General features: G+C 53.8%; 1 protein-coding gene across 3 annotated transcripts in view; it reads right to left on the bottom strand.

Annotated features, from left to right (window-relative positions):
- Positions 1-22876, bottom strand: part of ATP9A (ATPase phospholipid transporting 9A (putative)) — a 95177-nt gene that overhangs the window by 24951 nt on the left and 47350 nt on the right. For 2 of the 3 annotated variants that reach the window (XM_040981299.1, XM_040981298.1), the window contains 8 exons: positions 22656-22736; positions 21869-21944; positions 20252-20328; positions 19778-19938; positions 19048-19190; positions 18115-18227; positions 9300-9512; positions 1216-1377 (listed from right to left, as the gene is read on the bottom strand). In XM_040981299.1, coding sequence (XP_040837233.1) covers positions 1216-1377; positions 9300-9512; positions 18115-18227; positions 19048-19190; positions 19778-19938; positions 20252-20328; positions 21869-21944; positions 22656-22736 — 1026 coding nt within the window. Of the gene's footprint in view, positions 1-1215; positions 1378-9299; positions 9513-13664; positions 13678-18085; positions 18228-19047; positions 19191-19777; positions 19939-20251; positions 20329-21868; positions 21945-22655; positions 22737-22876 lie in introns of all 3 variants that reach the window. The other variant, XM_040981300.1, reaches the window with a different exon arrangement.

The raw sequence follows: 22876 nt of genomic DNA, 5'->3' as shown, positions 1-22876 counted from the left end.
ATCCCAGGGGGTGCCAGTGAGCCACGAAAAGAACAGGTATGCCGATAATCCTGACACATGGCATCGTGGTAGGCATGGAACCTGGCAGTTAGGCTACTGGCTGCAATGCCCACGACTACCATCAGAGTGAGTAGGCTTGAGGCCTGGCTCCAACCCCTGGTTCTTCCCTCCTGCTCCGTAGGAGGCAGGTAGCGGGATTCCTATCTGCTATGTATGAGACCTGGTCTGAGGTCCTGGCTTGAGGTCCCAGCCCAGGCTGACGCAGGCATTTGGTGAGCGACTTGGTGGAAGGAAGTCGGCCACCATCCCTTTCTCTCACATTAGTAACAGGCGCTTGGAGCAGTGCTTAACTTGCTGTTTGGGATACCAGCTCTCCTATTGTACTAATCAGATCCCAACCTGGTCTCCAGTCCAGCTTCCTACGAAATGGGCACCATGAGGGGCAGAAGGTGCTGGCTCAAGGAGCTGCTCGGCTGCCACCCACGTGGGACACCCAGATCACGTTCCCAGCTCCTGGCTTCAGCCGTGCTATGGGGACATCTAAGCAATGAACTAGCAGTGGCAGGGCTTTCTCACTCTTGTCCCTCTTTGGCCCCAGACCCGCTTTTCAAATAGTTTCATTAAAATTCAAAACATAATTCCTACAATGAAAGAAAACGTGCTGAGAGAAAGAAGCTAGCACCAGAAGGCAGTGCAGTGCAGGCTTCCACTCACACGGCACAGCCAGAGCGGCTGAATGCAGACACACACGAAGTAGGCTGGACAGAGGGGTGGCGGAGTGGCTGCTGGGGGTGCAGGGCTTCTCCCCGGGCAACGGCCGTGCCCTGAATCCTGCCAGGTGGCTGCACAGCACAGTGAATGCATGACTCCTCGGGACTGTCAGCTGTCACTACATGACCTCTACCTCAGTAACACACAGAGATGCTGAATGGAACAACAGAGGAGGAGGGACATGTCACCAAAAACGGCCAATTCATCACTGTTACAACATTCACCCCAAAATCGGGCTCATGGGAACAGCCTGGTCACCTGGGACCTGCTTAACTGACACGCAAATTTCCTTTTGGCTGGGGGCATTACCGCCCAGTGTGAGTCTGGGCCACAGACACCATGGTAGAAGGCTGGGAAGAGGCAAGGAAGACTGGCCAACCTTCAGGGACACACCTGGTATCTGGGGTCTCCAAGCATTTCTGGGCATCACCAAGGACCACTCACCCTCACTATGATGCCCATGCGCTTGCTCTCGTAGGTGAACGGGAAGAGCTGCAGAATGGTGAAGTTCAGGATCTGGTCACCAGGGGTCCTCAGCTGCATGGAAGACTGGTCCCGGCCCACCAGGGTCAGGCCCACACTTTCGGTCCACTGCACCAGGGCCACCTAGGTGTGACACAGAATCAAAGGTCAGACATGTGGCCAAGTGTCCTGGCTTGCAGGGATGGGGAGTAGAGAGGGCAGAAGGCACATAGTACCAGACCCTGGGGACTGAGGATGGGAAGGGCTGTGAGGGCATCCCTCTGGCCCTGCAGGGCACCCACACTGGCAACTGCTCCAGGAAGCTGTAACACATCTTCTTCAGGCCCAAATCAGGCCGCACGACACAGGCCCGGCCCAGAGAGGCTGTGCGGGGCCCCCACTGGAACAATTGGTACCAAGCTCCACACCACCCAGGAAGGGGGGGGTTGTGCCCGATCTCACTTGGAGGAGGTGCTCATACTTCCAAGAGCATGCCACGGGCTGCGTTCTGAGCACAGTGAGCCTCACCTGGGCAGTGAGGAGCCCAGGGTGCTGCCAGGAGATCCGACAAGTGCCAGGGGACATTTTCCCTGTCACATCTGGGAAGCAGGCCCCACTGCATGGAGTGGACAGGGGCCAGGGACCCCACTCCACACCTGTAGCACACAGTGTAAACCACTCGGCCCCAAGGTCGACAGTGTGGAGTGGAGAGTACCACCCCACACTTGCATGCACTTTGGGGCTCAGAGACGCGAACAAGGCTGCCTGCAGCGGCAATGATGGAAAGTGGCCCAGGCAAGGCCAGGTCACCCCATGACACCCTGGCTGCCAGGAGGACCAGCTGGGTCTCAGTGGAAGCCTCTCACAGCCTCAGCCTGACTTGCTGATTGGGAGCTGAACCCATGGCATAGGGTGGCACACTCCAATCCAAGGGCCAGGCTGGGCAAGGCAGCCAGTGAGGAAGGCTGGGGCAAGAGGGAGCCCACACTCACCCCGAAAAAGGGAGGAGTCTGCAGCTTCCAGTGCCTAATGAAAAACCAGAGACCCTGACCCGCCCTTGACATCTCCTTACAGTCAAATACAGGCAATCCGTTCCCTATCAGTTAACTGATTAATGAATTTACATGATGTAAAAGCCCTGCAGTGGGGTGGGCATCGCACAGCAGCTAAGATGCCCCCCAAGTGCTCACATCCTATCTCATAGCACCAGGCTCAAGCCATCCTGACTCCACACCCAGTGACAACCCACATACATGTGCCCCTGTCCCCCACATGGAGATCCAGATGGAGTTTCTGGCACCTGGCTTCACCCTGGCCTGGTCCAGCCTTGGCTAGTGCAGGCATTTGGGGAGTGAACTGGAGCATGAAAAATCTCTCCCTCTTTGTCACTCTTTCAAATCAGTGCATGTTTTTCTATTTAAAAAGGAAAATAAATGCCCACAAAGAGCAAAATTCATCTGCAGAAAAACAGTCTGGGGTCTCTACGAAGGGGAGAGAACAGAAGTGGGCTTGAAGGCAGCTTACCTTGCCACAGAAGCAGCAAGACGGGCCCAAGGGCAGGGCCATCTTGCTTCCCCTCAGCCCAGCCCAGCGAACCACATGGACTGGCTCTCCAAGAGATGAAACCAAGACTCAACGAGGCCAGGTGGGTCTCTCAGGCCACCAGCCTCCATGGGACATGCCAATCCTCACTCACCCAGGAGTCCCTTCTTAAGGCACACAGGCCCTTGTCAAGTGGGGTGTACACGGCAGCCTGCTCCCGGAGGGTGGCACTCCATATCTCCATCAGGAAAAGGGTCTGTGGTGTCACAGGCAGAAGAAATCCCAAACACCCCCATTCCATCTCCCAGGACCCAGCAGATGTGTTTGAGATGACAGACTGCAAGGGACCCTGAAACAGGCAGATCCACCCAGATCAGCCAGGTAGGCCCGACGTGGCCTCACGGGCCCTCCAAGAGAGCCATCTGCAGCCAAGACAAGGGACAGATGAGAGGCAGAGGTCAGGCGAGATGTGAGGACCAGTGAGGTCATCAGAGAGAACAGGTAAGCTCAGAGGGAGATGAGGCCCCGGGGATGCGAGGACCAGTGAGGTCATCAGAGGAGAACAGGTCCCAGGGACGAGAGGACGGGTGCCGGCAGCGGTGAAGGGGGAGCCCAGGTATGCAGGCAGCCTGGGAGAGGAGGAGGTGGACAGGAAACACAGTCTCCCAGGGAATGTCTGGGAGTAGCCCAGATCTGTGGACACCTGATCCAATCCTCATGAGAGCCAGGTGAGACCTCTGCCCCACAAAACTAGAGGGCGGTAACTGCTTCATGCAGCCACCAGGGGCTAGTGACCCACTTGGGGAGCAGGAAGGAGGCCCTGGGGGAGATCCTGGTGGCACGCAGGCCTCCTTGTACTACAGGTCTACAACCCAAGATGTCCAAGTAGATGTAAAGAAACAAGGAACCCTTTGCTTTCTTCTTCTTCTTTTAAGATTTATTTTTAATGGAAAGGCAGATTTACAGAGAGACAGACAAAGATCTTCCATCTGCTGGTTCACTGCCCAAGTGGCCACAATGGCCAAAGCTGAGCAGACCTGAAGCCAGGAGCCAGGAGCTTCTGACTCCCACCCCAGAGCGCTCCGGGGTGGCCCTGCCGGTGACCAGCAGTAGGACTCACACTGCACAGCTGGTCAGCTGAGCCAGGCCCCATCCTCCCAGATCACAGTTACCCTCTGACCCAGGGCTTCCTCCATGTAAGAAGGAAACACACTCGACAACACATGGCTGCCATGTTCAAATGCTCGCAGGACCAGGACGTGGCCACGTGGGTGCCAGGGGTGAACAAAGATGGCATCTGAGCCCGTGCCTGTGCCAATGCTTGGCATGTCCCCATCGTACAGCGGTCTGGATTCAAGGCTTTGTTCCACTTTCCATTCCATCTCTTTGCTAACACAAATGGCAGGTGACAGTGATGGCTCAAGTACTTGGTCCCGGGGTCAACGCTGTGGTGGTGCAGCACATTAAGCTGTTCTCTGCAGCACCAGTATTCCACATGGGTGATGGCTCCAGTCCCAGCTGCTCCATTTCTGATCTAGCTCCCTGCTAAATGTGCCTGGGAAAGCTGCAGAGGACGGCCCAAGTGCTTGCTTGGACTCCTATACCCATGTGGGAGACTTGGAAGAAGCTCTGGGCTCCTGACTTGGGCCTGGCCCACCCTTGGCCACCGTGGCCATTTGGTAATTGAACCAGTGGATGGAAGCTCGCTTTCTCGCTCTCTCTCTGCGTGTGTGTGTGTGTATAGACACTACAGCCTGACGCTGTACATTTTCACTAACATGTGCATGACCTTACAGACGATCCCTCTAGAACAGAAACAGCAGTTACAGCCAGAGGGTGAGAATGACAGGTGACTTCTACCTACTTTCTAAAAACTCTACGATGCCTGTTTTTGGCAATGAGGACACTAGTACTTAAGATTTTAAAAGATCAGCCCAATGGTGTGGCCTAGCGGCTAAAGTCCTCACCTTGAACGCTCGGGATCCCATATGGGCGCCGGTCCTAATCCTGGCAGCTCCACTTCCCATCCAGCTCCCTGCTTGTGCCCTGGGAAAGTAGTAGAGGACGGCCCAATACTTTGGGACCATGCACCTGCATGGGAGACCTGGAAGAAGTTCCTGGTTCCCGGCATCGGATCAGCACAGCACCGGCCGTTGCGGTCACTTGGGGAGTGAATCATTGGATGGAAGATCTTCCTCTCTGTCTCTCCTCCTCTCTCTATATCTGACTTTTCAATAAAAATAAATAAATCTTTAAAAAAAAAGATTTTAAAAGATCAGAAAAAAATATTCTTTGTTGTTTTAATGTGAAAGAACTCATGGAAAAGCCAACTGAGGCCGAGGACGGTTTTTCTTGCTGGGAACACGGCTCCATCTCGAACCCCCGCTGGGAACAAATGCTGTAAGGGCTGTGGTCATCCCTACCACCCCACCTCCAATGACACCCAACAGCCTGCAGCAGGCAGAAAGCAACAGGCTGCGAGCTGCCAGCACCAGGGCACGAGGCAGGGACCTATCAGGGCGATTGCGTCTGTTCATTTCCCAGGGAGGGCCCAGTGCCCGCGGGCTGTAACCGATGCCTGACTAAAGACACTCCAAGGTTTCCAAAGCTAAAAGCGCACAGGAAACAAATTTAGGAAATCCTGCTTTCTGTTACAGGAAATGAATGCTACGCCAACTGGTAGGAATTACTGTGCAGCCCCAAAGTAAAATGATTATGGGTTTCTGTGTGGATTCTATAAACTGACCTGGCCCACATGACCCATGTTGTATTGATATTGAATTTCAAAGGTTCAAACCTGAACCCAGCCAATGCCGTGCACAGAGCTCCCGAGGGGGTTTGGAAACGGTGCTGCTTTTTGAGAGACAGGCCTTGAACCACGTGTGGCCTCCTGGGTGTACCCCCTAATCCTGCACACAGTGGCAGTTTTGCTATGAGTATGTCACCCCGGAATTCAGAAGGCTGATCGGGAGCACGTTCCCAGGGGCTACGTGAGCAGAGCTCTGGCGGACTTTTCCTGAGCGATACGGTAACATGTCCCACTGCACACATGGAATGACTGCAATAGAACAGCAGCAGTGAAGGCAACTCTGACCCTTAAGAAAGTTCCAGAGGAAAAACTCTCCTTCTTCATCGTGACTCACAACTCAGACCTGAATACAAGCGCCCAGCGGACAGAGAAGGCGCTACTCTGTCCTCCTCCAGGCAAAGTGGCTGGGAAGCACAAAGCATTCCCTCAAAGACTCAGGCGCCTGGACAATCTCTGCCCAGCCCTAGAGCAAATGTCCCGAAGTTTGGTAGGAGAGGGGCAGACAGGCAATAGTTAAGGGCCTCCAGGAACTCCTATCACAGCCTGCGCAGGTGCAGGCAGCCAGAGAGCAGGACACCAGCTCCTCCTGCAACTTGCTCAGCTCCTGAGTCCATCAAGTGCCCACAGGTGACCTCCTCCCAGCCCGTCACAACCAAGGCTCTGGGTCTGACATCTGTCATTCCACGGCATTGAGTTCCCGTTCCCAAGGGAGGACGAGACCTTGCAGACAAATCTGATAAGGTCGAGAGCAGAAGTGACAGCGAGCCTGAGGGGACTCAGTGACTAAAGCTCACATCCAAGTCGCCTGGCCTGTGGGGTGGCAGTGCCAGGGGCCAGCCTTTCACTCCGAAAAATCCTGGCTTGAACGTCAAGAGCTGCAGATGAGCCAGGGAGCTTCCCATAAACACCAGGCAACAGCAAGGGGCAGTCTCCCAGGTGACCAGTTCTACAACAGACAGGGAAGGGGACATCCAGGGGTCCGCTCATCTGTGGGAAGCCCCGGGTGGTGGGACCCTCAGTGTGCCGTGTCCCACGCCCTGAGCGTGGGGCCCACCAACACCCACAGAGCAGACCAGGCCCTTGAGACAGTTCATTTACCCAGAGCTACCCTCGCCTCTTCCCAAAAGGCTTAGAAACAAATAGCTGGGTGGTCGAAGGGTAAAAGATTAAAGCAAACCAAACAGCACATTGGGAAGCTCTCAGATCACGCGTACCACATACCTTTAAAACACTCAGTCATTCAACCCCCAGGATCTCCTGCCTGCCTGCTGAGAGCCATGCAGCAAGCCTGTGGTGGCCCCCACAGGTCACAGCAAGGAGGAGGAGGAGCCACTCCCCGAGGCTCAAGGGATGCTGGCTCACCTGAGCCATCTCCCTGGGGGCACGTACTACCGTCTCCATCACTGTGGGGGTCCCACCAGGCAGTCCACGCGGAAACACGGGGTGAGTGAGTGAACCTGGTCACAGCTCTGCCAGCACTCCTGGGGACAAGGATGCTTGCTGTAAAACGTTTACAGCCACTGCTGCTTTCCCACTCATTCGTGGAACCTGAGGAAGCTGATGCATGGCAGAGCAGTGGCTACGGGAAGCCAGAGAAGGGAGGGGTGGGCCGAGGGGTACGAAGCAAGAGGCAGCTTGGAGGGGCTGGTCCTAGCGGGCCCACGCCCAGGAGGGTGGCTCCGGGGAATAATATTATGTTGCATATTTCAACATAACCAGAAGAGAGGGATCTAACACCTTCATCACAAAGAAATTCCAACCATTTGAGGTGATGAATCTGTTGAAATCTTGATTTGCTCAATATACTATGGACTCATACATTAAAACATCACACTGCACCTCAGACACATGTACAAATAGTGTAGGCCAGTACCATCTGAAAAGGTATTGTTGCTAAAAATTAGGAATAACCTAACTTGCAATGATAACAGAAGATATGAAGGTCCAGTGCATGGCCCAGAAGCTAAATCCTCACTTTACATGCCCAGGATCCCAGCTGGGCATGTTAGTGTCCCAGCTGCTCTACTTCCCATCCAACTCTTTGCTTGCAGCCTGGGAGAGCAGTAGAGGATGGCCCGAAGCTTCGGGACCCTGCATCTGCGTGGGAGATCTGAAAGAAGCTCTTGGCTCCTGGCTTTGGATTGGCTCAGCTCCAACCACTGTGGCCACTTAGGGAGTGAACCAGCAGATGGAAGATTTCTGTTTCTCCTCCTCTCTAAATCTGCCTTTCCAATAAAAACAAATAAATGCTTGAAAAAAAAATAAGATGTGAGAGTATATACAAGCTGTAACTAAAGAAAGACCAGTTTTAATACTACTCCTAGAAAACTGGGAGCTAGAACAAGCTTCTGAGTGAGAAGCAGCCACGGCTTGTAACCCCAGCATCATCTGCAGACATGTCCGACTGCAGCCAAGCTGGAATCTCTGGATTCAGCCAGCTACCTTCCAGCGTGCCCAGGGAGGCAGCAGATGGTGGCCCATGTACTTGGCTTCCGGTTTTCTGGCTCCTGGCCCCAGCCTGGCTCCAGCCTGGCTGTTGTGATCATTTGGATAGCAAGCAAGCAGATGCTGTCTGAAGCATATCAGCAGGGAGCTGGATCCCAGCTGAGGCAGTCAGGGCTCCAACGAGCACCAGGCACATGATGCCAATGCTGCAAGAAGCAGCTGAACTTGCTGGGCCACAACATCTGCCCTGAATAAAAAAAAAAAAAAATTTAAAGGGAGAGAGAGACTGAGAGTCACAAGCCTTGGCCAAGAGATAGAGAAAATAGAAGTCACACACATTGCTGGCAGATGTGTACAATGATGCAGTCACCATGGAACAATCCAGCAGTCTGTCACAGGTCAAGCAGAGTCACCACGTAACCTACAGCCACACAAAGCCATGCACACCAACGTTCCCAGCAGCCTTATCCCTAACAGCCCAAAGATACCACAACCAAAGTTCACTGATGAATGGAGACACAAAGTATAGCAGCTTTAAAAAAACAACAACAAAAAAAACCCCAAAGTGTAGCAGGCTTATACAGCAGAATATTATGCAGCCACAAAAAGGAGCAGAGGGTACTGATCTACTATTACGTGGATGAATCCTAAGTGAAAGAGGCCAGCCTCACAAGGCCATGTGGACACTGCTCCTGTGCAATAGAGTTCTAGGGGGCAACTATACCAAGGCAGAAAATGCATGAGTGCTGGGGCTGGGGGCACTGGGAAGAGGGAGGAGAAAGGGCTTGGGGGAAAGTGGGACAGGGTTAACTTTCAGGTAATACTAGCATTCTACAGGTGCCTATGCTGCTGGTTGGGCACCTGTGGCTATGCCACTAAATCACTGAGCTGTTACTTGGATGGGACGAACGCCAAGGTATGTAGGCTACATCTTCAGGTTTTTACCCCTTAAAAGAAAGCATGTGGTTTCGCTCTTGCCCTGCTCTGCCACCTCTGTGAGCTGCATAACCGGCTCTGTCACTCTTCCTAACACAGAACTCTTGAACCTGTGATACTTTGTGCACACATTTGAAATGCATTAATCCTGGGCACTGTGGTGTAGTAGATTAAGCCTCAACACGTGGTGTCAGCATCCCGTGTGAGTGTCAGTTTGCATGTAGGCTGCTCCACTTCTGATCCATCTCCCTGCTGATGGCCTCGTTGGGTCCATGGCTTCCCAGGAGGCAGCACGTGGCTTCCTGCCACCCACCGTGCACCTGTCTCAGGTTACCTCGTCGGGGCTGGACGCCTGGTACACGCGGCAAGAGTCCTCGTACTGCTTCTCGGCCTCAGCCTGGTCGGTGACGCCGTTGGACTCGTACACGGGAGTCACGTTGTGGCACAGCGCGATGGCTTTCACAGCCTCGTGCACGCGGCTGCTCATGGTGCGCCGCACCTTGGTGGTGACCGCGGGGCCCTTCTGCGCCGGTGGCTCCTGGGCCTGCTGGGGGAGGAGACATGGGTGAACATGGTGCCAAGGCAGGCAGGCGGCTCTGGCAGGGGCGGGTGAACCCCAGGCAGAGCCACTGTTCGTTCACTGTTCAAGGCACGGAATTCTAGTTGACCTATGGCAACATAGAAGGAAAACAGGAATCGTTTACAAGGTTCCAATCAAGGATGGTTGAGGGGGGAGATGAGGACCAGAGGAAAAAAACTACAATTTAACGAATGAGGCCTTTCAGAAAGTAATGCGGTTGATTCTACCTGTGGATGGTGAGTCTGTCTCCCTTGGGGACATTGGGGCTCCAACCCGGGGCTGGGGGACCTCCTGCAGGGGTCCTGGAGTCTCAGAGCAGGGTTCCTGCACCCACACTGCTCCCGCTCAGCAGCAGGACTGTCCCGTCCGCTGGAGCACATTCACCCACAGCCACTAGAAGTCGGCAGTCAGCGATGTGACAAGAGACTGAAAGCATCTCTAGATGCCACCTAAGGGCCCAGGGAGGCCAGGATCACGGTGGGTTCAGAGCCACCACTTGATCAAAGGCAACCACTTCAACCAGCAATACCCCGTGAAGGGAACCACCACCAACAAGCAGCCTCGGCAGATGCTCAGAGCCAGGACCAAGCCTGGCCAAAGTCCTGCAAGAAGGTGCCCAAGGCTCCACCACAGGAGCAGCTGTAAGCATGCTCAAACTGAGCCTTCCACGCCAGCACTGGAGCCGAGAAGCAAGTGCATCCCCTGCCAGCACGCCACCGAGCCTGCCAAGGGCTGGGACCAGACTCGGTCTTCGGAACCCAATCAATGAGCACGGGAGGCGAGGAAATCCTGCCTACTCTCAGCTGGGTGGTGAACAGCTGTGTGACCTGCAGCCAGCTGCACCTGCTCTCGGAGCCGTGTGTCCCTGGAAGTGAGCGCAGTGGGTTACAGTGGGGCTTTCCAACTCAGCACTGCACCCATGCAGGCTGGGGGCAGCAGGCAGCACCCTCCTTCCTGTTTGTCACCCACCGGGCCTCCCCCAGACCTCCTTGGCAAGCAAGAGCACCACGGCCCTGGAGCACCAGACAGCACTAAGCCTCTGCGGGTGGGTAGGCCACTCAGGTGTGTGCAGGAGGACCCAGATGTTTTCCCACAGACACAGCACCGGCCTGCCTGGGCAGCCCCAGCTCACCTTGCTCCACCTTCCTTCCTGCTTACTCTGCTCCTTGAATGCCAGCTGCCTCAGGGCCTTACCTACATCCCTGGAACCCCATCGCCAGGTGACTGCAGGCTGGCTCACTCCTCACCATTCAGGTCTCAGGTCAAGCACCACCTCCTCAAAGGGCCTTCCTGAAGGTTCCCGGCTCACGCTGGCCCAACTCTCCATGCTTCTGGCAGCACCTCTAGAGCTGGCCTGATAACACTCTCACCCTCCAGCCGAGTGAGACCAGCATCCTTGTCCGAGTTTTTGCTCACTGTATCACCCACGCCCGGGGCAGGCCCTGGTGAACACTGACATCAGCAGAATGACCAATACCCAGGAGCCCTCACTGGACATGAGCTTTCTTTTTGGCTAACATTTCCAAGAAAGCATGGATGACCCCTTGGAGCGGGCATGGCTGCCTCCAGGTCTCAAATCACAGTTTGGACACTGGACCCCCTGCGGCGGGCTGCCACCCCACCCCACCTGACAGCACCCCGAAGCTGCTAGTGCTGATGCGTGGCTGGCGTCCACATTCCAGCTGCAGGGAACAGATGGGCTCCTTCAGGGGACCCGTGACACGTAGGTGCCCAAAATAGGGAACAGATGGGTTCTGAGAAACAACAAGATGACTTTCATTTCATTTTTTAAATTCTATTTTTAGTAGTAGCATTAGAGACCTCAGGTAATTAGACAATTACCAAATTACTCTGGTCACTGAGGGGACACCCAAGTGCTCTGACTTCCTGTTCTGTTAACCTTACTGTCAGGAGCACACGAATTTCACTTCCAGGCCAAAGGGCACTGCCTGGGAACAATAATGAGAGCCATGCCTGAGAACTCCAGTGTAAATGGATCGTTACCGGCCAAGTGCTTTTCATTACCAAGGATTTCACTCCACAATCGTAAAGAGGGCTGGGGGTCTGCAGAAAGGGCCTCTGCATGGGAGGAAGCCTAAACCTGACACACTGTAATTTACGCTTGGCAATCTGTAATTCACACTCGACAGAAATTGACGTGATGAAGCTGCAGACACATTCCTTAGCACCTGGATCCCGCTGTTGTGCCGTGGGACAGGCACTAACAAGACGTGGGATAAAGTTACTGCTGCGCCTGCCAAGGCTTGAGGCTGGTGAGGCTACGAAGCCCCTCGCGTGCATGGCCACCAAAGCCCCACAGTGCAGCTGCCGACCCAGGGCTGGGTAACAGCGCAGTAGAGGCACCTCCAGCAAGTCAGCCTGGTTTCACAAAGACCCCCCCATTGTCAGATCAGGGGTGGGGACCACCCGATCACCCATCAGAAGGCAACTGTGGAGGGTAACACTCGCAGCTGGCTTGCAGCTCCGTGTTCCCACTGGCTTTCTGATGCCCACTGTGACGGTGTCAAGGTCCCCCACTGGCGACCAGGGCCTGGGCTCAGGGCTGCGGCAGCGATGGGCCCTGGCTGCTGGCCACCTCACGTTCCCCATATGGAAGAGTTTCACATGGTGCGGTATTTAGCTCCAGCTCCTCCCCACAGGCCCTTTAACCTACACACATTTTGCCTTACTGCGAAAATACCAGGCGAAACAAAAACAGATGTGGCATCTGCTGAGGTGGGTTAGGCATTTGCTGCCCTCGGGGGGGAAAGCCCCCGCTCCCGGGGCAGATGGAGTGAAGGCCCAACCGAGCCGCATGGGAGGTCGGAAGAGGATTTTGTCACCACAGGCACGTGGATGCAGGAACAGGAGCCAAGATCTCCAGTCACAAAGGTCCTGCCCTGGGCTGGGCGGGGTCCTCTGTGCTCAGCACCCAGCCAATCAAATAGACCTGGGAGATGTAAAAAGAAAGCTTGGGTCACTTCAGCCCGGCTGCATCCCAAGAGGAACTCCCAGCTGTGCTGCAGGTAAGATCCATCCAGGCACCAAATGTGCAGGAACAAGGAACAGTGACTGCCCTGCTAACACAGTCTGCATTCCACCGTGCATGGACCTTCGCAGATACATGCACAATTCAAGAGAAAGGCTTTCTGGAACCCTAGCACCACCCACCACAAAAGCTTGAAGCTTATGATGCCTGAGCTGCCAAGGGTCACCAGCAACTACAGACACAGGACATGGAGGGACAAGCCAACAAAGCACTAGCAGTGGCCACCACCCCATACGACCAAGTCAGCACCCATCAACCCAGGCCCACTCCGGACAGGCTCTCCAAGTGTGCAATTCTGCCCCTCAGGTGCCAATGTCAGCCAAGGGGAACGGCCCTGCTGACAATCTGAGTGCGGAGTCCCAGGCAAGCTGCTAACCGTCCTGCACCACAAAGCCTGCCCCCACTCAGGTCACAGGGCAGACCAGCACCCAGAAGCCAGCTGGGAGGACCCCACCCATGGTCACCAACATTGGAAACCTGGGCCCCTTGTGGACTGTCAGCCAGCAGGCCAACTGGTGCCAACATCCTTTACAGCTGTGGTAGAGACCTCCGAACTCTGTATTCAACCAAACATGATACACCTCCACTACTGAGGTTTCTTTGGAGCTTATGAACTTTGGGACTGTGGCAAATTCCTCACTTGCCTCCCCTTAAGCCAGGCCCTCCTTCAAGACAAGTCAGAATGAGCTGTCACAGACAGCTATAAAGCAGGATGCTGCACAGCGGTACCCCAGCAGGGCTCAGGCACGCATCTCAGAATTACCAGGAAAGATGATCAAAGAGCCACACGCGTACCAGCCTGAGCAACACATACAGTAACTGCAGGAGGGCCCGGGGCACACAGGTTTAGTTTTACAACTTCACACACAGTTCTGCTGCACCACTCCAGCCAGGAAGAATTAGAGCAGGGGCTGGCACTGTGGCATAGCAAGTTAAGTCACCACCTGTGATGCCAGCATCCCATATGAGTACCAGGTCAAGTTTTGGCTGCACTGCTTTTCCAGATTCATAAGCAGGGAGCTGGACTGGAAACAGACCAAGTGACTATGCCCTTGCAACCCATGGGGGACGCTGGATGGAGTTCTGGCTTCCTTACTTAGCCTGGTCATGGTCATTGTGGCCACTTGGGAAAGAAGCCAGCCACTCTTAATAACTTTACCTTCAAAAAACGAATTACAAGACCATGATGTCTTCTTGATGAGAAGAAAAAGCATCTGGGTCTGGTGCTCCATGGCATAGCAAGTTAAGCCTCTGCCAGTGGTGCCAGCATACCACATAGGTCCCAGTTCGAGGCCCTGGCTGTCATGGCCATTTAGGGAGTGAATTAGTAGGTGGGAGATCTCTTTCTCTGTCTCTCCTCTTTTCTATGTAAATCTATCTTTCAAATAAAAATAAACAAATCATTAAAATAAATAAATAAATCCTTAAAAAAACGTTTCACAGAAGTACCGTGTGTGCCTCCGCCCAGACACACCACACCCATCGGGTGGTTTGGTGTCTTACACGCCACGTGTCATGACCAGAGCACAAGAACATGAGGTCTTTCTCTTGTAAATCACCCGTATTACTTATTTCTTTTGCAACAAAAACAGAAAGATACCAGCAGTAAAGCAGATTTTAAAAAAAATGAATAAAAATTATTTTAGCAAGATAAGGCATCTGTGTTGAGCACAAAGCATACACACAAAATATTTTCCCTGAGAAAACGTAAGCTAAACCATCCACATGCTTCTAGGAGACAGCATGGGCAGGTGCGTGGTACAGTAGGTCAAGCTGCTGGTCGGGGCAGCTGCGTCTCCCATCAGAGCACCTGGTCTCAGGGCCTGCACAGCTGTGCTTCCGGCCAGCCTCCTGCTAATGGTCAGGTGGGGCAGTGGATGCAGATTCAGAGCACCTGGTCTCAGGGCCTGCACAGCTGTGCTTCTGGCCAGCCTCCTGCTAATGGTCAGGTGGGGCAGTGGATGCAGACTCAGAGCACCTGGTCTCAGGGCCTGCACAGCTGTGCTTCCAGGCCAGCCTCCTGCTAATGGTCAGGTGGGGCAGTGGATACAGACTCAAGCCATGGGAGACTCAGAAGAAGCTCCGCATTTCTGGCTCAGCCACAGCTGTTGCAGGTGTCTGGGGAGTGGACCAGCATAGGGAATCTCTCTTTCATTCTGCCTTTCAAAGAAATAAATCAACTTATTTTTTGAAAAAGAACACTGGGCCATAGTAAGTAGGTGCTGAAATACTGAATGCTGTGCCCGTGTGTCTGCAGAAGAAACAGTTTACAAGCTTACATTCATTCAAAGCAAGTGGGGAGGGCACTGGACACAGCAGGGAAGATGCTGCTGCGAAGGTCGGCCTCCCGCATCAGACGGTCTGGATTTAGTCCAGTTCCGAGGCAGATACTGGGTGACAGCTGCAGGACTTGGGCCCCTGGCACCCGCAGGGGAGACCCAAATGGAGCTCCTGGTTGTGGCATGGCTCAGCCCCAGCTTACACAGGCATTTGGCAAATATAACGGAAATAATTTTAAAATTTAAATTTCCAATTATTTTAGCTATTACTCAGCCATAAGGGAAAAAATGTAGTCCTAACAGGTACTATGACTGGGAGAACCTTGGGTGCCCTGGGCTGAATGAGAGAGGCAGACACTGCCTGCCAGCTACGGTGTGGGGTTGTCTGATGACACATTCAGCACAGGCAAATGCAGGCAGCCTGCACACTGGAGGCAGCCCCGAGTGGGGTGAGAAACCCGGGGCACCTTGGAGCCTGAGAGCTGGGCCGATTTGGGAGTGATAAAAGCGTTCTGCCAGGGTGTTGTGAGTGCATTAAGATTGACCATCTCACACGCGAAAAGGGGGAAACTCAACTGTTTTGAATTATATGCCAATTATTTTTTAAATAGGTACTAATAAATAGGTAAGTAAATAAGTCAGCCTTGCCCCATAAAGCACTGGCTGCTTCTTGTTTACTTGGCCTTGTGTTAATAATCCGGAGCCCTCCAGCCGGAATCCCTTAGACCCACCTCCTCTCTTTATGGGGTTGCCTTTAGTTGAACAAGACCCTTAAAACCAGTCACCTGGCCACTCATAAACCTCAATCTACATGTCAACAGCCAGAGAATAAATACTCGTAGGATTCCGGCTCCTTCCGCAGGACACCTCAAGGAGCACACCTGTCACAGTGTGGGTGATCGATGAGCGAAGGTCCCCGGGTCAATTTCAAGGCAACTGTGGACGGTTTAGATTGCGCATAGATTTTGGAGGAAAAACATGAAGTGCAAACAGATGCCCTGATTTCCTTTCTTCCAGGGATTCATCATTGAAACCCTGCCTTGGGGTCCACAGAAGTGGGCGCCCACAGAATGGGCGATCTCCCCTTCAGGAGAGCTGTGAATTCCTGTTCACCTGTTAAAGGCACAGTTTTGGGCCCAAGACCCAGCACCTCTGACTCGTGCCTGAGGAGCTGGCCTGGGGTAGCCCACATCGCATCTTAACACTGTTATACAATTCCGTAGGTCACAGGAATGACCACCAAGGTCACCAGGTATCTATTGGGGGAGATGGGCATGCTCAGAGGCTGGACGGTGGAGATGATTCCACAATTCTGTAAATTCACTAAAAATCACCATGCCATACCCTTAACATAGCTGGATTCCACAGCATGAGACTTAGACCTCAATGCAACTGTTAGATAAGCACGGCAACCACCGCGCGTGCCTCCACCGACCAGCACTCACCGCAGGATGCTGCAGACATCAGGACAGGGCGACAGGGCAAAGCACACAGCTGGGGGGCAGCGGATGCTGTAAACGGGGCTCCCCCAGCCTCACGAACACCTAACCCCACCACAGCCTAGGAGGTTTAAACTTGAGACCCGAGTGGGTGGGTTTGTGAGCTTCCGCTGAGGAAGTGGCAGGAGACAAAGTTGACAGTAAGAAAAAAAAATCATTTTCTGACTTACAACCCTGTACTCAGCGTTATCAGTGCAGAACCAAAACAGGAGCCATAAAAGCTGAAATGCACAAATAGCCCAAGAATGATGGCCTCTGTAAAAACCACCCTCATGGGGAGGGGTCCATGAAGCTGTCCATATAATCATCAACTGGCAGGGAGCAGGCCCGAGAAGGGGCCTTGACCAGGATACAAACATCCTGCCCAGACAACGCCCGCCCGAGGCGGAGGGCCCAGGGCGTCTATTCCCAGCTCTGTGGGAGAGGGAGCGGCTGAGCAGCAGGTGCGGAGGGAGCTTGTAAAGACAGGGAAACTGGCTGAGAGGTCACTGAGGAAGTCAGGCCAGGCAGAGGGTTGAGCAAATGAACAAGAGTGAAGACAAAAGGCAAACAACAGGTGCACAGGCAGGAGCAGGTGCCACAGAGCAGGCACCCTGGGGTGAGCAGTAAGGAGGCTGGGGTGGCACGAACTAAGACCAGAACCTCTGGGGGAGAAGTGGGGTAGAGGATGAGGCCGTAGCGTAGGCACCATGGGCAACAGTGCCACGCAAGCAGGTGCACTGTCATCTACAACTCCCACTGGAGACCACAAACACAGAAAGCAGCATCGGCCTATCCAGGATGACAGGAATGGTGGAAGGGTCACCCAGGGAGCCACATAACTGGGTCCCATGCCCAGTCCTGGAGACACCAACAAGGACTCAGTCACCAACGAGAGGCAGGCAACGGGGACCAAGTGACACCTCCTCCCTGTGGTCATGTGCCTGGCTGAGGATGTCTCAAGAGACCGACAGCACTTCTTTAACAAGTCCACAGACTGTCCCAGGGCCCACCCATGGAGCTGGAGCGATTTCACTGTCAGCTACATTTGTGGATGATAATGTGAGACACAGCACAGTAACTATCACCCCTTCCACACTGGCCCCTGCTATCCTGGAGAGAGAACCTAGAAGCTCTGTTGCAGAAATTAAACAGACTATGGAAGGCCCCTGTAATGCTGTCCATCTTACTGAAACCAAGATCAAGTGTAACAAACAAAGGCAACATGTGGTCTCTTCCTGCAGGGCAGCTGCAAGCCACAGGGAGACACTGCTTCCACAAGACGGCTGAGAAGACCACCAGGCAGCATCGCAAGTAAGGTGCACCACTGATGAGGGATGCTCAGGCTCATAGCCAGGGTGAAGGACCAAGTCAGTATGTCCACACGCCCAAGAATAACCAACAGGACACTCCCAGCTCTTCCTGGTAGCAGCTGCTGGGCTGAGAACTTCGGCCTAAGTTTCCCCTGCTGTTCATGAGCACTTCCAGCCCCGAGGTGAGGAGACCTCAATGGTTCTGATTGAGTACGAATGGACAGCATTGTCACGGGTTTGTAGGGGGACGAGTGCGGCAGTGTTTTGAGGGCTGGGAGCTTCTTGCTGGGGGGCACCATTCTACACACAGAATGAACACTGCTGAATCATACACTTTCAGTGGGAACCACAGGGCACCAGGATTTACTACCTAAACTTAAAACATCCTGCCCAGACAATGCTGTGAGGAAACGTGAAGCACCCCCCAGAGGGTTGCACGGAGGGCTTTACCTGAGTGTACACGCTGAATATGTGACTCTGTACTTCGTCCATGGAGTCCAGGCCATACGCCACTGTTCCCAAATGCAGGCGTTTGAAAACCATCTCATTCTGGGTGAGGGTCCCTTGAAACACAAGACGCACGGCTGACGTGCAGGCAACGGTGACGTCCCCCAGCTTCCCGAGAGGTTCCTGAGTCACACGCTGGCTACAGCGCCGCTCCCACTGGAGCAGAGCTAAGCCTTTCCCAAGTAGAACTCCATTCCACTTTTTAAAGTAATGTCGTGGGTTTCCAAAGAAACACCACCAGACCCATTCCCTGGAGTGACCCAAGAGAACTGCTAATCAAGGAGCCTGCCTTATTCCACTGGCTACAAGGAAGGCGTGTGACATACAGCAGGCCAATCAAAATCTGTCTCAAAGGAACTTAAACTTTAAACAGAAAAAAAATACAAGGAGGGAAGAGGAGTGGTGTCCAGACACCCCAGGGCAGAGCTCCAGAAATCTCCAGGGGTCCTCGGTGCCAGAACTTTCTTCTCCTCCCTCCCTGACAGCTTCCCGCTGCCCAGGCTCTCTCAGTGGTGGAGCAGAAGTAGCCCTAGCTCCCCCCACTTCTCACACTGGGGAGCAGTGTCAGTGTGGGGGGCTGTGAGAGCGGGACTCTCGGCCAGGCTGAGTTCAAGGCCTGCTTTGGGCAGTAAGCAACTGTGACAGGTCACATCACCTTTGTGTCTCAGGTCCTAACTAACTCACAGGGCTGGGATGCAAACTGGCTCCCTAAACAGTAACAGGCTATGCATGGTCAGTGCAATGCAGGGGATCGCCGTTGCCCTCATCATCACCTTCATCCTCCACTGAAAGACCCAGGCTCCAGAAGGGACCCAGGAACCCATGCCTGTCCACTCTCCTGCAATCCTGGGTGGCCCTGGGAGAGAGGCAGCTCACCTGTCTTGTCGGTGAGCAGGTACGAAATCCTGCCCAGCTGCTCGGGAATCGTGCTGGAACGCACCACTGTGCCGGGGATTTTGGAATCCCTGCGGATAACCCAACTGTACACGATCTTGCCCATGTCCAGGTTCACACGCAAACTGGTCAGAAGAGAAGAGACACATGTGAGCGGGGGGGCACAGACAGGACCCCTGGTCCTTCACACACACATTCTCTCTCTCTCTCTCCTCCCCACCAGGCACACCTGTGCTGTAGCACACAGAGCTGCTCACGACACACACCATCTGCTGGGACTGAATTATCGGATTTAGCCTTACTCCACACCCCCGTCAAATAATGTACTGAGCCAATTGCTGCATCCTCAAGCTATTCCATTACAAAGTGAAGACTTTCAAAACACAGAAAAGGTAGCTGTTTGAATCTTAATTAAAAAAAAAAAAACAAACCTGTTAACTGGTTCCCTAAGCTTATCTATTTCTGCTCTTATGGTCATTCCTTCAAGTGTGTAGGCAGGTACACAACACAACAGTCATCACTCTCATCGTGTTACGTGCCCATATGAGAATGCTCATCTGTGGTGGCAAGTGATCATTTAAAAAGAGTGACCGGGAGAAGGGGAGAGGGGTTCTGGATGCTTCCATCATTCCACACTGGGACTGGCTCCTTCTAAGAGCCGGCACGTTCTCTGAGTGCAGGTGTCATGCGCACGAGCCTGCACCCTGCTCACCTGATGGGGATGATGTTGGAAAACAAGAGGAGGAACCGGATGATCTGCAGGTACCAGCGGCCGGCGAAGTGCTGCAGGGCGACCATGACCAGCGAGACCACCACCAGCGCGCCAAAGAGGATCTTGGTGAGGCAATTCACCTCCAGGTCAAACAGGCCAATCTTCAACAAGAGAAAAACAAACAGGGAACAGGCTAACACCAAGACGGCAAACAGACAACATCATAGTTTGCAATCAACACGCAAAAGTCTTCCTTCCAGCTACTCGGAACTGCACAGCACATCGCTGCAATCACAGCCCCCTGCAACACCAGGCCTACTTCTCCTCTCTCCCTGTGACACCGGCCCTGGACCCACTCTTTCCCCTCAACCCCATTGCAAATGTTGTTCTTTCGGTTTTTAAATCTAGCCCCCCTCCCACCCACACCAATCACTGACATGCCTGGGCTGCACCTGCCCAGGAGCTCCCACGCACCTTACTCCGGGGGTTGGAGGTGTTCATGACACTCCGCAGCTCTCTGCCAGTGTACAGAACCACGCCCACCACGGTGCCTGGAATGAGAGCACACAAACCAAGGCGATAGGAACAGATGCATGGCTTGACACACAGCTGCAGATCCCAAGTCCAGCAGCCATACCACGAGGATGGCAGAAATTGTGCTGGGACCACAGCCTGGCTCAACTGGTTAATCCTCCACATGCTGGCATTCTCATATGGGCACCAGTTTGATTCCCAGATGCTCCACTTCTGACCCAGCTCCCTGCTGACGCACCTGAGAAAGCAGTGGAAGACACAGTCCCAGCTCTTGGGCCTCTGCTTACCACATGAGAAACCCGGATGGAGTTCCAGGCTCCTGACTGCAATCAGGCCCAATCCTAATCATTGTGGCCATTTGAGTAATGAACCAGTGGATGGAAGACAGCTCTCTCTGTCTCTCCCTCTGCATAACTCCACCTCTGGATTCAATCAATCTTTTAAAAACAAAGGGTGTTGGGGCCGGCATTGGCATAGTGGGTGGGCCGCTGCTCACAATGCCAGCAACCCACGTGGATGCCAGTTCACATCCTGGCTGCTTTGCTTCCACTCCAGCTCCCTGATAATGTGCTTCGGGAAAGCAGCGGAGGACAGCCCAAGTGCCTGGGCCTTTGGGAGATCCAGAGGAAGCTCCTTACTCCTGACTTCGGCCTGGCCCAGCTCTGGTCATTGCAGTCATTTGGGAGAATGAACCAGTGATGAAAAGGCAGATCTTCTTCTTCTAACTCTGCCTTTCATATAAATTTTTTTTTTCAAACAGAGGGAGGGTGGGCATAGCAGACCTTGCCAACAGGACAACTAACTCTTCTCCTTCCCGCTTCCCAGACATTCAAGCACAGCAGAGGAGTCCAGACGGGGGAAAACACACTTCTTACAGACACACTACCTGTGTCATCCCAACTTCTCCCATCCCTGGGATTGAAACTTGCCTCCAAACTCCTCCTCCCTGGGAAGACCCTACCCAGGCCCTGGCAAGCTGCTTAACCTTAATGTGAAGACAATGTCTGGGTCCCGAGCAGCTTCACACTCCCTCCTGTTTCTAGAGCAAAGTGCCTGGGTTTACATCCCAGCTCTTCCATGCACTGTGTGACTGTGGGCAAGCTGCTCCTTCTCGCTGTGCCTTGGCAGCCTCCCCTGCCTCAGGCCACACACCTGTAGCACCGTTACGAAGGCGACAGGCACACAGCACACGGGCTGGGCTTAGCACACACAGCAGCTGCTGCAGCCCCATGTCAGCCCAGCACTGAACCTTGAAGCAGCAGCTTTGGCCTTGTCTGAGCGTTGGATACGGTCTCCATCTCCAGACCCTCCCCAGCAGCAGCACCCCCCGGTGGCCGTCCAAACACACCAGGGTCTGGGGCAGATTAGCACGGCCACCATCCGCTCTCCTCCAGAGCCAAGGGACATGTTGGTTTAAATCCCCCGAGGGGCCGGAAGGAGGGGAAAAGACCTTCAGACAGACCACTAATTGTCCCAAGTGACGGATGATTGTCATAATTACAGAGGAACGCCTTTCCCTGGGCAAATCGCTAACACATTCTGTGCCTGGCAGCTCACCTGATGCCACCACAGTGCCAGCCCACAGCGTGTTCTCGATGCCCAGGCTCTCGCTGACGGGAGGGTCGCTGTCTTCCTGGAAGAGACCAGACAGGCACAGGTGCACCTACAGCCATTCCCTCGGAGTCCCACAGGTACAAGTTCCAGGACTCCCAGAGGCTACCAAAACCTAGGCTGCCTCAGTCCCTGAAGGGGGCAGCATTGGCACAGAACCAACACACCTGCTGCGGACTTTAACCCATTCCTAGGTGACTGCTCACACCGACTGCCCTAGAAGCAGTTGTTACCACTGCATCAGTTAGGAAAGGATGATGAGAAGGCCACACAGGTTCAAGACAGATGTCGCGTCCTAAGATGATTCTCCATGCAGCTGGCTGACTCCTTGGAGACACACTTGTGGATATGGGGCCTGACTGTCCTGCCATTTGGGCTGTTTCTAGCTTGATGAGATCGGGCGTCAGGTCTGGAAATGTACTGTTGAGTCACACACACTATAGATGCTTAGGGAGGTGGCTTGGGGCTTAACAAGAGCAGGTGGCTAACATCAGGGAAACACTTCATGGGTGAGAGCTAAAACGCAGAAGCAACAAGCAGACTGCTGGCTGGTCCTGGAGTTTGCAGAGAGCCAGCAGGAACAGTCTGATTGGAGTTCTGCAAATCTACAGTCCCAGCGGCCTGAAAGCTTTTACATCCAAAGGTAAGGGCCATGCTGGAAGGTGGGGAGCCTTGCCCCATCTGGCCATGTCCCCAGGGACCCTCCTTGCAACCACAGGGCGAACCCACTTACCCGGGTAAATGTCCCCACGAAGTGATGAATGTCGATGTTGGGCTCCTCTGCATACACATACGACCGGACCTGCAGCAGGTCCTGTCCCACGCAGATGGTGCATTGGAGATAAAAAAAAAATCAAATAGGATTCAAGATCCCAACAGGCAGTCTCTGTTGAGTCATGAAAAGCAACCAAGCTGTAACTGCATGTCACAGGTTTCCTGGGCTTTGTATGAATT

Source organism: Ochotona curzoniae, unplaced genomic scaffold (assembly GCF_017591425.1).
Source record: "Ochotona curzoniae isolate NIBS_2020 unplaced genomic scaffold, NIBS_Ocur_1.0 contig_3520, whole genome shotgun sequence".
NCBI lineage: Eukaryota > Metazoa > Chordata > Mammalia > Lagomorpha > Ochotonidae > Ochotona > Ochotona curzoniae.
Note: the sequence above shows the minus strand (reverse complement) of the source record. Positions and strands in the feature narration are given on the sequence as shown.